This window comes from Papio anubis, chromosome 10 (assembly GCF_008728515.1).
Source record: "Papio anubis isolate 15944 chromosome 10, Panubis1.0, whole genome shotgun sequence".
Classification (NCBI taxonomy): Eukaryota; Metazoa; Chordata; class Mammalia; order Primates; family Cercopithecidae; genus Papio; species Papio anubis.
Genome location: NC_044985.1, coordinates 85296807 through 85311242, shown reverse-complemented (window position 1 = coordinate 85311242; position 14436 = coordinate 85296807). Strand labels below are relative to the sequence as shown.

At 36.6% G+C, this 14436-nt stretch overlaps 1 protein-coding gene and 1 long non-coding RNA gene across 10 annotated transcripts in view; one reads left to right on the top strand and one right to left on the bottom strand.

Moving 5' to 3' along the window:
* C2CD6 (C2 calcium dependent domain containing 6) overlaps positions 1 to 14436 on the top strand; it is a 176813-nt gene that overhangs the window by 110366 nt on the left and 52011 nt on the right. For 6 of the 7 annotated variants that reach the window (XM_017946785.3, XM_003907813.3, XM_017946787.1 and 3 more), the window contains one exon: positions 12108 to 12165. In XM_017946785.3, coding sequence (XP_017802274.1) covers positions 12108 to 12165 — 58 coding nt within the window. Of the gene's footprint in view, positions 1 to 9608; positions 9679 to 12107; positions 12166 to 14436 lie in introns of all 7 variants that reach the window. The other variant, XM_031651449.1, reaches the window with a different exon arrangement.
* LOC116269184 overlaps positions 1 to 14436 on the bottom strand; it is a 90817-nt gene that overhangs the window by 48707 nt on the left and 27674 nt on the right. The gene's annotated exons all lie outside the window — the stretch shown is intronic.

Sequence of the window (14436 nt, the reverse complement as noted above, 5' to 3'; positions counted from 1 at the left end):
TTATTACAGCTTCAATCTTGTTACTTACTGTTGGTTTATTGAGGTTTTCCATTTTTTTCATGTTTCAATCTTGGTAGATTGTATGTGTCCAAAAAGTTATCCATTTCTTCTAGGTTTTTCAATTTGTTGGTGTATAGTTGTTCATAACAGTGTCTAATGATTCTTTGTATTTCTGAGGTCTCAATTGTTATGGCTTCGCTTTCATTTCTAGTTTTATTTATTTAGGTCTTCTCTTTTTCTTAGCCTCACTAAAGGTTTATTGCCTTTGTTTGTCCTTTCAAAAAGCCAACTTTTTGTTTTGTAGACTTTCTGTATTTTTAAAGCCTCAATTTCATTTATTTTTTTCTCTGATCTTTATTGTTTGTTTTATTCTACTAATTTCAGGTTGTTCTTGCTTTTCTAGATCCTTGTGCTGCAGCCCTGCTGCTTGGGAGGGTGGGGTGGCTTTTAGTGGCAACAGCCACAGGTGTATCGGTCTCAGCAGCAACAGCCTGCAGCCATAGAAGCTGCAGGAGTCTGTTCTTGGTACATGTAAAAAGGTGTGGTGGCTGTGCTGCTAAGAGCAGTGGGATCACTGCCAGTGGCTCATGCTCTGGCCCTAGTAGCAGCAGCAAGCCACAGTGTTGGCTGTGGATGAGAGATGTCAATGGGGCTCCAGGGATGTGAAGATGTATGGGCTGTTGGGCCTCAGGGCAGTCTAGTAGGGGCTGGGCTCTCAAAATAGCACCTTGCCATAGCAGCTTAGGATGTGTGGGACCCAGTGCGAGCTCCCTCTATGGGGCAATGCCGTTGTGCATTCTCCAGGCAGCTCCTCCTGTTAGTCTCAGGGCCTGTGAGGGTCAAAGGGCTCTTTCTTGACTAGGATTGCAGGACTCCATCGTGGGAGTGGGGATCTCTCACTTCCCCTTTCCACACATTGGGGAACCTTTCCAGGTCCCAGCCAATCCTGGCTGAGCTGGCTGCGTTGCTTCCCTCTCCTTCCTTGCTTTAGGTGTTTCCTGTAACTTCTCTGTTGAATTCCAGTGTTCTGTCTTAGATGATCTAGTCAAAGCGTGATTATCTACTCACTGGTTTGGTTCCTCTTTTTGAAGGATGTGAATGTACTAGAAGTCTCTAGTCAGTCATCTTGAAGTTCCTGAGATTGGTCTAGGTTTTACAAATATACATATTTAATCAATCACCCTTTACCTTCTAACAATAGCATAAGAACCTTATAACAGTATACTCCCAATTCCTCCCTCAATTTTTTGTGTTATTGTCATAACATTTGCTTTTACATATACTAAAAATTATAATACGTGTCTCCTTTGGGGACTAAGTTACCTTTTTGCTTTAGACTGTCAGTTACCTTTTAGAGTAACTAAAAATAACAATAATGTCTTTATATTTATCTTCACATTAATCATTTTGGAGATATTAAGTTCTTTTCATATATATAATTTCTGGCTATAATCACATTTACTCTGGCTGAAGAACTTCTTTTATGCAGGATATTTATTCTGGTTAAAAGAGGTTCATTTCATGTAGTGTGGGTCTCCTAGGTTTTGTTTGTCTGAAAAGCACTTTATTTCTCCTTCATTTTTAAAGGATATTTTCTCTTACGTAGAATTCCGTGTTGAGATATTTTTGTTTTGTTTAAAGATGTCACTGCCATATTGCCTGGCTTGCATAGTTTTAAACAAGAAGTCTGCTGCAGTTCTTGTTTCCTTTATATGTAATGTGTCTTTTGTTTCTGGCTGTCTTCAAGGTTTTTTTCTATTTATGTTTGGTTTTCCACAATTTAAATAACATATATCTAGGTGTGTGTGCATGTGTGTGTGTGTGTTTGATGGGTGTGTATGCAGGATATGTTTTCTGCTTAAGGTTCTCTGAACTTCTTGAATCTACGGTTTGGTGTCCTTCATTATTTTCTTAGAAAACTCTCAGCCATTAATCCATCAAACATATATTTTGCCTTGTTCTCTCCTTTCTCTTCTGGGATTCCAATTATATACCTCTTAGTTGTTTGATATTGTCCCACAGTTATTAGTTATTGGGTGCTCTATTCTGTGGTGTTTTTTTTTTGTTTGTTTGTTTGTTTGCTTTTTGTTTTTTTTTTTTTTACTTTTTTCCACCTTGTTTTTTAGTTTGGGTAATTTCTACTGATACATCTTCAAGTTCACTGATTATTTCCTTGCCTGTGTCTGCCTCTTGAGCCCATCAAAGACATTCTTCATGTCAGTTACTGTGTCTATTTCTGTTATTTCATTTGTCACTCTGTGTCTCTATTTTCTTCTAAAATTCACCTTCTGTTCATCTAGTCATCCACCATTTTCATTAAAGCCTTTAATATATTAATCTTAACTATTTTTAAATGCCTGTTGGTAATTCCAACAGTTGCCATATATGTGAGATTGTTTTTTGTTTTTAATGCTTTATCTCTTAATAGTGGATTTCCTTTCTTGCTTTCTTGCATCTTATAATATTTTTGTTGATAGCCAGACATCCTATATAGAATACTACAGATTAAGGTAAAAAGCATTCATAGTAGGAAATGGATATGCCTTTTCTTTCCTCATGTAGAGAATTAAGTCAGTTTAGTAAGGAGTTGAGCTGGGTTTGGGCTCTGTTATTGTTCTCTGTAGTGCACCACTGATTTTATATTCCTCTAGCATTATCTTGTGCTTAGAGTGGGGTCTAATTTGCTGGAGAGATTTTTTTAATGTTCCTGTTCTTCCTCCAGCTTCTGGCTTTCTCTGTGCATCTCAACCTCAGAGAGCTTTTCTTTCTACACTCTCATCTCTTCCTCAGTACAGGACTGCTATTGCTTATTATTGGGTTTTAAAGCCTGGTACTGGGAGGCACAGGTTCTCTTTTGTCCTGGTTGTGCCTCTGTCTTGGGTAAGCTCTGTCTTTTAGTGTCTAAGAAATGAGCAATATTTCTGCCTCTCTCTTATTATATGAGACATGTAATGATCTGGAAGCAGAATGGTTTCCTGCCTTTTCCCCAGGGGTAGGTCTTCATGTATGCATTGGGTACAAAAGCATTTCCACTATCAACTTCAGCTTTAGCTTCCTAGAGAATGACGCAGGTGGGGTTTCCCATTCTTCCTGTGGCAAGTAAGTGCTCTGCTCCTCTGTCTGCACTCTGATGGAGACTTTCCTTGGCATCCTACCTGGTTTCCAATATTTATCGTAACAACCAGTGGAAGGCTGTGGAGAAGGTCTGTGAGTCAGCACAAAATACTCTTGTGTTTGCGGCTACAGGGGTTTTCACATTCTAACATTAGCCTACCCTCAGCCTTTAACAATTCTTTACAAAATTTATCTGATTTTTTGTTTTTTTTTTTCTTTGAGTCTGGCTGTCACCCAGGCTGGAGTGCAATGGTGTGATCTCGGCTCACTGCAACCTCCGCCTCCCTGGTTCAAGCCATTCTCCAGCCTCAGCCTCCCGAGTAAGTAGCTGGAGTTACAGCCCACCACCATGCCCAGCTAATTTTTGTATTTTTAGTAGAGATGGGGTTTCACTGTATTGGCCAGGTTGGTCTCAAACTCCTGACCTCAGGCAGTCTGCCCACCTCAGCCTCCCAAAGTGCTGGGGTTACAGTTTGAGCCACTGCGCCTGGCCTTGAATTCTTCTTCTTTTTTTTTTTTTAAGGATTAGGTTGTAATTTTATTTTTTTTATTTTTTTATATTTTTAAAATTTATTTATTATTATTATACTTTAAGTTCTAGGGTACATGTGCATAACGTGCAAGTTTGTTACATATGTATTCTTGGGCTATGTTGGTGTGCTGCACCCATCAACTCGTCAGCACCCATCAACTCGACATTTACATCAGGTATGTTAACTCCCCAATGCAATCCCTCCCTCCCTCCCTATGATAGAAGCCCCCGTGTGTGATGTCTCTCCCGGTCCAAGGATCTCATTGTCTGCTCCTGCACTCCCAGGAGGAGAACATGCGTGTTTGGTTTTCTGTTCTGTGATAGTTTGCTAAGAATGATGGTTTCAGCTGCATCCATGTCCTAAGCAAAGGACACAAACTCATCCTTTTTATGGCTGCATAGTATTCCATGGTGTATGTGCCACATTTTCTTAATCCAATCTGTCACTGATGGACATTTTGGGTTGATTCCAAGTCTTTGCTTATTGTGAATAGTGCTACAATAAACATATACGCATGTGTCTTTTATAGCTGCATTGATTTATAATCCTTTGGGTATATACCTAATGGGATGGCTGGGTCATATGGTACATCTAGTTCTAGATCCTTGAGGAACACGCTTTCATACTGTTTTCCTATAATGGCTGAACTAGCTATAATCCTAACAACAGGTAAAGTGTTCCTTTATTTCTCTGCCATCCTCTCCAGCACCTTAGTTGCACATTTGGTGAGCCTGTCTTCTTCCTGTACTCTAGTTGGATGAGTCAGTGCATATATCCCATCTATCCTTGGAAGTGCTTGTACTTTCTTAGATTTCAAGTTAATTGGTTGCACTGTAAAGACAGCTCTCTGATGGATTCAAAGGTGTTGCAATTTTGTAAATTGCCCAATATTTTACTGTTAGGGTGGGAGCTGTGGTATTTTCAACTTTCTGTGTCTTAAGAATAAGCTTGGAAGTGCCAAATAGTTGTTTTTATATTTTCCAAGAGTTCATAGTTGCGGCCCTTGAGAGAGTAGGTCTATTACAAGCTATTCTTCCATCACTAGAAATGAAAACTCTGCCTGCCCTTCCTCCCACCCTTCCTCCCGCCCTTCCTCCAACTTTTTGAGGTAAAATTCACATAACATAAAATTAACTAATGAAAGTGTAAAATTTAGTGGCATTTAATATATTCACAGTGTTTTGCAAATACCATTTCTAACTAATTCCCAAATATTTTTATCACCCCAAAAGAAAACCCTCTACCCATTAAACAGTTGTTATCCATTCCCTCATCCCCTAAGCCATTGGAATTACCATTTTGCATGTGTCTCTATGGATTTACTTATTCTGAATATTTCGTGTTAAATAAATTATACAATATGTGACTTTTGTGTCTGACTTCTTTTACTTAGCATAGTATTTTTAAGGTTCATCATGTTGTAGCAGGTACAAATACTTCATTCCTTTAAAAAAATTTTTTTAACTTGACTATTGTATACATTTATGGTGTACAACATGATGCTTTGAAATATATACACAGCTGGGTGCGATGGCTCATGCCTGTAATCCCAGCACTTTGGGAGGCTGAGGCAGGCAGATCATGAGGTCAGGAGATCGAGACCATCCCAGCTAAGACAGTGAAACTCTGTCTCTACTAAAAATACAAAAAATTAGCTGGGCATGGTGACACACACCTGTAGTCCCAGCTACTCAGGAGGCTGAGGCAGGAGAATCACTTGAACCTGGGAGGCAGAGGTTGCAGTGAGCTGAGATCATGCCATTGTACTCCAGCCTGGGAGACAGAGTGAGACTCCATCTCAAAAAAAAAAAAAAAAAAAAAAAAAAAAAAGTATACAGTGTGGAATGGCTAAATCAAGCTAAGTAACATACGCTATTACCTCACATATGATTTTTTTTTTGTGGTGAGAACACTTAAACTCTACTCTTAGGAATTTTCTAGTATACAATACATTGCTATTGGTTATAATCCCCATGTTGTACAGTAGATCTCTCAAACTTATTTTTCCTATCTCTCTGAAATTTTGTATACTTTGACCAACACCTCCTCAATTCCCCTACCCTCCAGCCCCTGGTAACAACCAACATTCTACTCTTTGCATCTATCTGTTCACCATTTATAGATTTCCACTTATAAATGAAATCATGCAATATTTGTTTTTCTATTCTTGGCTTATTTCACTTAACATACTTTTCTCCAGATTTTTCCATATTGTTGCAAATGGCAGAATTTCCTCCTTTTTAAAGGTTGAATAGTATTGGGTATATATACCATATTTTCTTTATTTGTTCACCCATTGATGGACGCTTAGATTGATTCCATATCTTGGCTATTGTGAATAATGCTGAAATAAACATGGAGTGCATATTCCTTCAACATTTTATTTCCTTGTGGTATATACCCAGTAGTGGGATTGTTGGATCATATGGTAGCTCTACTTTTAGTTTTTTGAGGAACCTCTATGGTTTCTTTTCATAATGGCTGTGCTAATTTATATTCCCACCAATAGTGTAGCAAGATTTCCTTGCTCTATATCCTTGGCAACATTTGTTATCTAATCTTTTTAATAATAATAGCCATTCTAACTGGTGTGAGGTGGTATCTCATTATGGTTTTAATTTGCATTTCCCTGATGATTAGTGTGGTTGAGTGCCTTTTCATGTACCTGTTGGACATTTGTATGTCTTCTTTGAGAAATGTCTTTTTTTTTTTTTTTTGAGACGAAGTCTCGTTCTGTCACCCAGACTGGAATGTTGTGGCATGATCTTGACTCACTTGCTGCCTGGGTTCAAGTGATTCTCCTGCCTCAGCCTCCCGAGCAGCTGGGATTACAACCGCCCACCACAGGCTATTTTTTTTGTAGTTTTAGTAGAGATGGGTTTCACCATCTTGGCCAGGTTGGTCTTGAACTCCTTAACTTGTGATCCACCCACCTCGGCCTCCCAAAGAGCTGGGATTACAGGCGTGAGTCACCGCGCCCAGCCAAGAAAGTCTATTTTAAGTCCATTTTAAACTTGAGTTGTTTTCTTGTTATTGAGTTCCTCATGTATTTTGGATACCTTTATCATACGTAAGGTTTAATAATAATTTGTTTTCCATTTTGTAGATTGTCTCTGCTCTGTTGATTGTTTCTTTTGCTGTACAGAAGCTTTTTAGTTTGATGTAATCCCGTTTGTCTATTTTAGTTCATTGCCTGTACTTTTGGGGTTATATCCAAAAAATTATTGCCCATACCAGTGTAGTTTTAGAATTTCTGGTCTTACGTTTAAGTCTTTACTCCATTTTGACTTAATTTTTGTATATGGAGTAAGATAAGGGTCCAGTTTCATTCTTCCACATGTGGATACCCAGTTTTCCCATCACCATTTATTGAAGGGACTGCCCTTTCCCCATTGTATGTTCTTGGTACCTTTGTTGAATATCAATTGACTGTAAATGCATGAATTTACTTCTGGGTGCTCTATTGTATCCATTGTGTTTTTTTGGTCTGTTTTTATGCCAGTACCATGCTGTTTTGATTACTATGGCTTTGCAGTAGATATTGAAATCTGGTAGCCTCTAGTTTTCTTTTATTTGCTCAAGATTGTTTTGGCTATTTGGGGTCACTTATGCTTCCATATGAATTTTAGGTGTGTTTTTTTCTATTTCTGTGAAAAATGTCGTTGGAATTTTGATTGCAATGCCTTGAATCTGTAGATTGCTTTGGGTAGTATGTACATTTAAGCAATATTAGTTCTTTGAATTCATGAACACAGATATCTTTCCATTTGAGTCTTCTTCAATTTCTTTCATCAATGTTTTATAGTTTTTGGCATACAGATCCTTTACATTCTTGGTTAAATTAATTTCTAAACATTTTTGTAGATATTGTAAATAGAATTGTTTTCTTCATTTTTTTTTTTAGAGAGTTCCTTGTTAGTGTATAGGAATGCAACTAATTTTTGTATGTTATTTTATTTCTTGCACCTTTACTGAATTTACTTATTAATTAGAACAGTTTTTGTGACATTCTTAGGAATTTCTTAAAATATAAGATCATGTCTGAAAACAGTTTAACTTATTCCTTTCCAATTTGGATTTGTTTATCTTCCCCTTACCTAATCACTCTAGCTAGGACTTCTAGTATAGTACATTGGAGAGAAGTGGGAAGAGTAGACATCCTTGTCTTGTGCCTGATCTTAGAGGAAAAACTTTTAATTTCACTGTTGAGTATAATGTTAGCTGTGAGTCTGTCATGAAAGTGTGTTGAATTTTGTCAAATGCTTTTTCTGCATCTATTGAGATGACCATATGGTTTTGTCCTTAATTCTGTTAATGTGTATACATTTATTGACTTACCTATGTTGAACCATCCTTGCATCCCAGAGATAAATCCCACTTATTCACCATGAATGATCCTTTTAATGTACTGTTAAATTCAGTTTGCTAATGTTTTGTTGAGGATTTGTACACCTATATTATCAGGGATGTTGACATAACTTTATCTTTTTGCAGTGCCCTTGTCTGGCTTAAGTATCAGAGTAGCACTGTCCTTGCAAACTGAGTTTGAAGGTGTTTTCTCCTTTTTAATTTTTTGGAAGCATTTGAGAAGAATTCAAAGTAGTTCTTGAAATGTTTGGTAGAATTTAGCAGTGAAGCCATCAAGTCTTGGCATTTCTTTCACAGGAGAGTTTTTATTACTCTTTCAATATCCTTACTCATCATTGGTCTGTTCAAGTTTTCTGTTAGTTCATGACTCAGTTTTGATAGGTTGCATGTTTCTGGGAATATATCCATTTCTTCTAGGTTATCCAATTTATTGATATCTAATTGTTCACAGTAGACTTATAATCCTTTGTGGTTCTGTGATATCAGTTGTAACGTCTCCTCTTTCATTTCTGATTTGGAGTCTACTCTTTTTTTTCTTTTTTTTTTTTTTTTTTTTTTTGAGACGGAGTCTCGCGCTGTGTCACCCAGGCTGGAGTGCAGTGGCTGCGCGTTCTCGGCTCACTGCAAGCTCCGCCTCCCAGGTTCAGGCCATTCTCCTGCCTCAGCCTCCGAGTAGCTGGGACTACAGGCGCCCGCCACCACGCCCGGCTAGTTTTTTTTTGTATTTTTAGTAGAGACGGGGTTTCACCATGTTAGCCAGGATGGTCTCGATCTCCTGACCTCGTGATCCGCCCGCCTCGGCCTCCCAAAGTGCTGGGATTACAGGCTTGAGCCACCGCGCCCGGCCTACTCTTTTTTTTCTTAATGTAGTTAGAGGTTTGCCACTTTGATTTTTTTTTCAATAAACCAATGCTTAGTTTCATTGATCTTTTCTACTTTCTTCTAGTCTCAATTTTACTTGTTTCTGCTCTGATCTTTATTATTTCTTCTACTAACTGTGGACTTGGTTTGTTCTTTTTCTATTAATAGTTGCTTTAGATGTAACATTAGGTTGCTTGAGATTTTTCTTCTTTTTTGATGTAGACATTTTTTGCTATAAAGTTTCCTCAAAGAACTGCTTTTGCTGCATACTATAATTTCTGGTGTGTTGTGTGTCTATTTTCATTTGTGTCAGGATATTTTTATAACTTCCTATTTTAGTTTCTTCTTTGATCCATTAATTGTTCAGGGACATGTTTAATTTCCACATATTGGTAAATTTTCCAAAATTTCTCTCGTAATTCATCTCTGGTTTCATACAATTGTCATCAGAAAACATAGTTGATATGATTTCAATCTTATATATTAGTTAAGGCTTGCTTTATGGCTTGACATATGATCTATCCTGGAGAATGTTCTATGTGTTCTGGGAAAGAATGTATATGCTGCTGCTCTTGGATGGAATGTTCTGTACATGCCTTTTAGTTCCATTTGGTCTAAAGTGTAGTTCAAGCCTAATGTTTCCTTCTTAATTTTCTGTCTGAATTATCTGTCCAGTGTTGAAAGTGGGATATTACTGAAGTCCTCTACTATTTTTTTTTCCTTTTTTTAAAGCTAGTCAAGTGAAGCAGCTGGAGTGGAGAAGAAGCAAAGGAATCTGTAACTGGTTGTCATCAATTAAGTTGTAAGCACCATTACACTCAGACCAGCCTGAAGTCCTCTACTATTGTTGTATTATAGTCTGCCTCTTTCTTCAGATCTATAAATATTTGCTTTATATTTATTCTAATTTTGGGTACATATATATTTACAATTGTTATATTCTCTGATGAATTGACCCTTTTATATTATATAATGACCTCCTTTGTCTCTTTCACAGTTTGTGACTTAAGGTCTGGTTTCTTTGGCATAACTATAGTTACTCCTGCTCTTATTTCCATTTGCATGGAATGTCTTTTTACATCCTTTCACTTTCAGTCTATGTGTGTTCTTAAAGGTGAAGTGGGTCTCGGGTAACATATAATTGGGTCTTGTGTTAGTCATTCTATGTGGTTTAAATGGAGAATTTAATCCATTTACATTCAAAGCAATTATTTATAGGTAAGAACTTACTACCGCCATTTTGTTCATTGTTTTGTGGTTGTTTCGTAGATCCTTTGTTTCTTTATTCCTGTCTCCCTTTATTATTGGATGATTTTTTAATAATATATGCTTTGAGTACTTACTTTTTATCCTTTTTTAATCTCCTATGGATTTTGCTTTTCATAGTTACCATGAAGCTTACATAAATTATAGTTTTAACAGGCTATTTAAGCTGATAACTTTGTATTTAAAAAAAAAAAAACTACGGTTTTTCCCCACTTACCTCCATTTCCAGAGTTCTTTATCTGTTCATATGTGTTCAAAGTACTGTCTAGGGTCCTTTCCTTTATCCTGAAAAACTTCCTTGGCAATTCTTTTAGGGCAGTCTACGCCAGGGCAAACTCCCTAAATTTTTTTAATCTTAGGGATTAACTTAATTTCTTCTTATTTTTTACTAGTTATATGATTCTTGGTTGACAGATCTTTTTTGTTTGTTTGTTTGTTTTCAGCACTTTGTCATTCCACTGCCTTCTTAAACAGTTTCTGATAAAAATTGATAAAAATTGGCTGGTAATCTTATTGAGGATAACTTTTTATATAAGTCACTTCTCTGTTGCTGCAAATTCACTTTTTATCTTTTGGCAGTTTTATTATATAACATGTCTGCTGTGATGCACTTTGAGTTTATCCTCATTGGAGTTCTTTGAGCTTCTTTGATGTATTGATTTATGACATTTATCAAATTTGGGAAGTGTTTGGCTGTAAATTCCTCAAATATTCTTTCTTTCTCATTTCCTGTGACTCTCATAATGTGTGTATTGGCACACTTGATGATTGTCCTGTAGGTCATTTAGGCTCTGTTCACTTTTCTTCATTCATTTTTCTTTCTGCTCCTCATTCTGGATAATTTCAAATGTCCTATATTCAAGTTCACAAATTCTGTGTCCTGTCTGCTTTAATCTGCCATTGAAGCCCTTGAATAACTCTTACATTTCTGTTATTACACTGTCTACTACAGAATTTATATTTTTTAATTTATTCTTCATTGACAGTCCCATTTTTTGCATACATTGTTTGCTTAGCTTCCTTTTGTACTTTGTCAGCTCTTTAAGCATATTTAGGAAGGTTGTTTTAAAATCTTTGTCTAGTAAGTCCAAAGTCCTGGCTTCCACAGGAAAGATTTCTGTTTTGTTTTGTTTTGTTTTGTTTTCCTGTGAATGGGACATATTTTCTGTTTTTCTATGTCTTTTAATTTTTTGGTGAAAATTGGGCATTTTAAATGTTATAATGTGGTAACTCTGAAAATATCCCCCTTCCCCAGGGGTTGCTATTGTTGACCATTGAGGGCTACAATTACCTTTTTAATGACTTATGTAAACTATTTTTTGCAAAGACTGTATTCTTTGTTTGTGGTGGGTCTGTGATCTGATCCATCATCTAAGTGATCAGCCAGTGAACTGACAGAGCTTTCCACAAACACCAGAATTCATCCACCCTCTTTTTTTTTATTAAGCAGTGCCCTGTTAGCTACAAGTTTTGGATTATATTCTGGAGTTCTGAGATCACTGATCTGTCAGTCATTGACAGTTTATATTTATATCCGTGGAGGGACTGATTTTTGGACATCCTATTCCATCATTTTCTATGATGTCACTTACATCTTCTTTTTTGATAAATTTTTTCTTTGATATTAATCTTTTTGTTTTCATATATTCTTTAAATTACTATTTTTGTTTCCTGGGGCTCAGGGAATAAGAGGTTCATGACATGTGAAGTAATTGTGTGTTTTCTTTTAATGCTTGACGTTTCCTAACTTGACAACCTGCTAATACATTTCATCCATGCATATATCTCACTATCTCCCAGTTGCACAGGTTAAATTGTAAATAAATTCTACTCCTTATATAAGAGAAAGCAAAGTTAGAACGTTCAATCTCATTTTATCATTTATAACCAACAATAATACTAAGTTTAAAAACTATATTGATATTTAATTATTTCTATTCACTTTCTCTTCTGTTTTAATTTCAGGATCCATATTTTCCACCTCAAAAAATGAGTGAATATGTAATGGACCCTCAGATTGTAGGTAAGATGTTATTTATATATAAATTATTGTAATTTTTGTAAACTTATTCAGTAAAATTGGGAATATGAATTCATATAAAATAATTACCATCAAGACCTTCTTTCAAAAGGTAAATTACACTATGATGACTTTTGATTATTGGCATGAAAACCTGTGGAATTACAGTGTCAGCAGAAAATCAAGGAAAGCAAAATACAGGTGGCCTTAAAATCTGGAAACCTAGATATTTTACCAGTTTTATGGTATTAGTAAACCAATTATTACATTTATTTATCTGTGTTTCCAAACTTTTTGTCTGCACCATGAATCTTTCTAGTCAGAAGTTTTCTCTAATTCAAGAAGTTGTTCAGTGACCTTATGAAGACACATTTAATGTATCACCCAGCATCATAATAAAAATATTTAACAACCAATATAGCATAAGCCTGGCAAACCAGATTACACAGTTCTGTTGGATGAGTTCTGGAGACCCACTGCTGTGCCATGTTAGAGTTGAGGGAAATGGAAGATTCCTAAGGGAATCAAGGTAGTCAGGACAATATATGTAAGGTGACACTTGAATATCTTGCGGTAGCAACTTTTTTTGTTTGTTTAAGTTCTGGGATACATGTGCAGAACATGCAGGTTTGTTACATAGGTATGCATTTGCCATGGTGGTTTGCTGCACCCATCGACCTGTCATCTAGGTTTTAAGCCCTGCATGCATGAGGTATTTGTCCTAATTCTCTCTCACCCCTTGCCCCCCACCCATCGACAGGCCCTGGTGTGTGATGTTCCCCTCCCTGTGTCCATTTGTTCTCCTTGTTCAACTCCCAGTTATGATGAGAACATGCAGTGTTTGGTTTTCCGTTCCTGTGTTAGTTTGCTGAGGATGATGGTTTCCAGCTTCATCCATGTCCCTACAAAGGACATGAACCCATTCTTTTTCATGACTGCATAGTATTCCATGGTATATATGTACCACATTTTCTTTATCCAGTCTATCATTGATGGGCATTTGGGTTAGTTCCAAGTCTTTGCTATTATAAATAGTGCTGCAATAAACATGCCATGTGCATGTGTTTTTATAGTAGAATGATTTATAATCCTTTGGGTATATACCCAGTAATGGGATTGCTGGGTCAAATGGTATTTCTGGTGCTAGATCCTTGAGGAATTGCCACACTGTCTTCCACAATGGTTGAACTAGTTTACACTCCCACCAACAGTGTAAAAGCATTCCTATTTCTCCACAGCCTCACCAGCATCTGTTGTCTCCTGACTTTTTGATGATTGCCATTCTAACTAGCATGAGATGGTATCTCATTGTGGTTTTGACTTGCATTTCTCTAATCATCAGTGATGATGAGCTTTTTTTCATGTTTGTTGGCTGCATAAATGTCTTCTTTTGAGAAGTGTCTGTTCATATCCTTCGCCCACTTTTTGATGGGGTTGTTTTTTTCTTGTAAATTTAAGTTCCTTGTAGATTCTGGATATTAGACCTTGTCAGATGGATAGATTGCAAAAATTTTCTCCCATTCTGAAGGTTGCCTGTTCACTCTGATGATAGTTTCTTTTGCTGTGCAGAAGTTCTTTAGTTTAATTAGATCCTATTTGTCAATTTTGGCTTTCATTGCAATTGCTTTTGGTGTTTTAGTCATGAAGTGACTATGTCCTGAATGGTACTGCCTAGGTTTTTTTCTAGGGTTTTTATGGTTTTAGGTCTTACATTTAAGTCTTGAATCCCTCTTGAGTTAATTTTTGTATAAGGTGTAAGGAAAGGATCCACTTTCTGTTTCTGCATATGGCTAGCCAGTTTTCCCAGCACAATTTATTAAATAGGGAATCCTTTCCCCGTTGCTTGTTTTTGTCAGGTTTGTTGAATATCAGATGGTTGTAGATGTGTGGTATTATTTCTGAGGTCTCTATTCTGTTCCATTGGTCTATATATCTGTTTTGGTACCAGTACCATGCTGTTTTGGTCACTGTAGCCTTGTAGTATAGTTTGAAGTAGGTAGCATGATGCCTCTAGCTTTGTTCTTTTTGCTTAGGATTTTCTTGGCTATATGGGCTCTTTTTCAGTTCCATATTAAATTTAATTTTTTTTTTCTAATTCTGCAAAGAAAATCTATGGTAGCTTGATAGGAATAGCATTGAATCTGTCAATTGCTTTGGGCAGTATGGCCATTTTCATGGTATTGATTCTTCCTATCCATGAGCATGGAATGTTTTTCCATTTGTTATGTCCTCTCTTATTTCCTTGAGCAGTGGTTTGTAGTTCTCCTTGAAGAG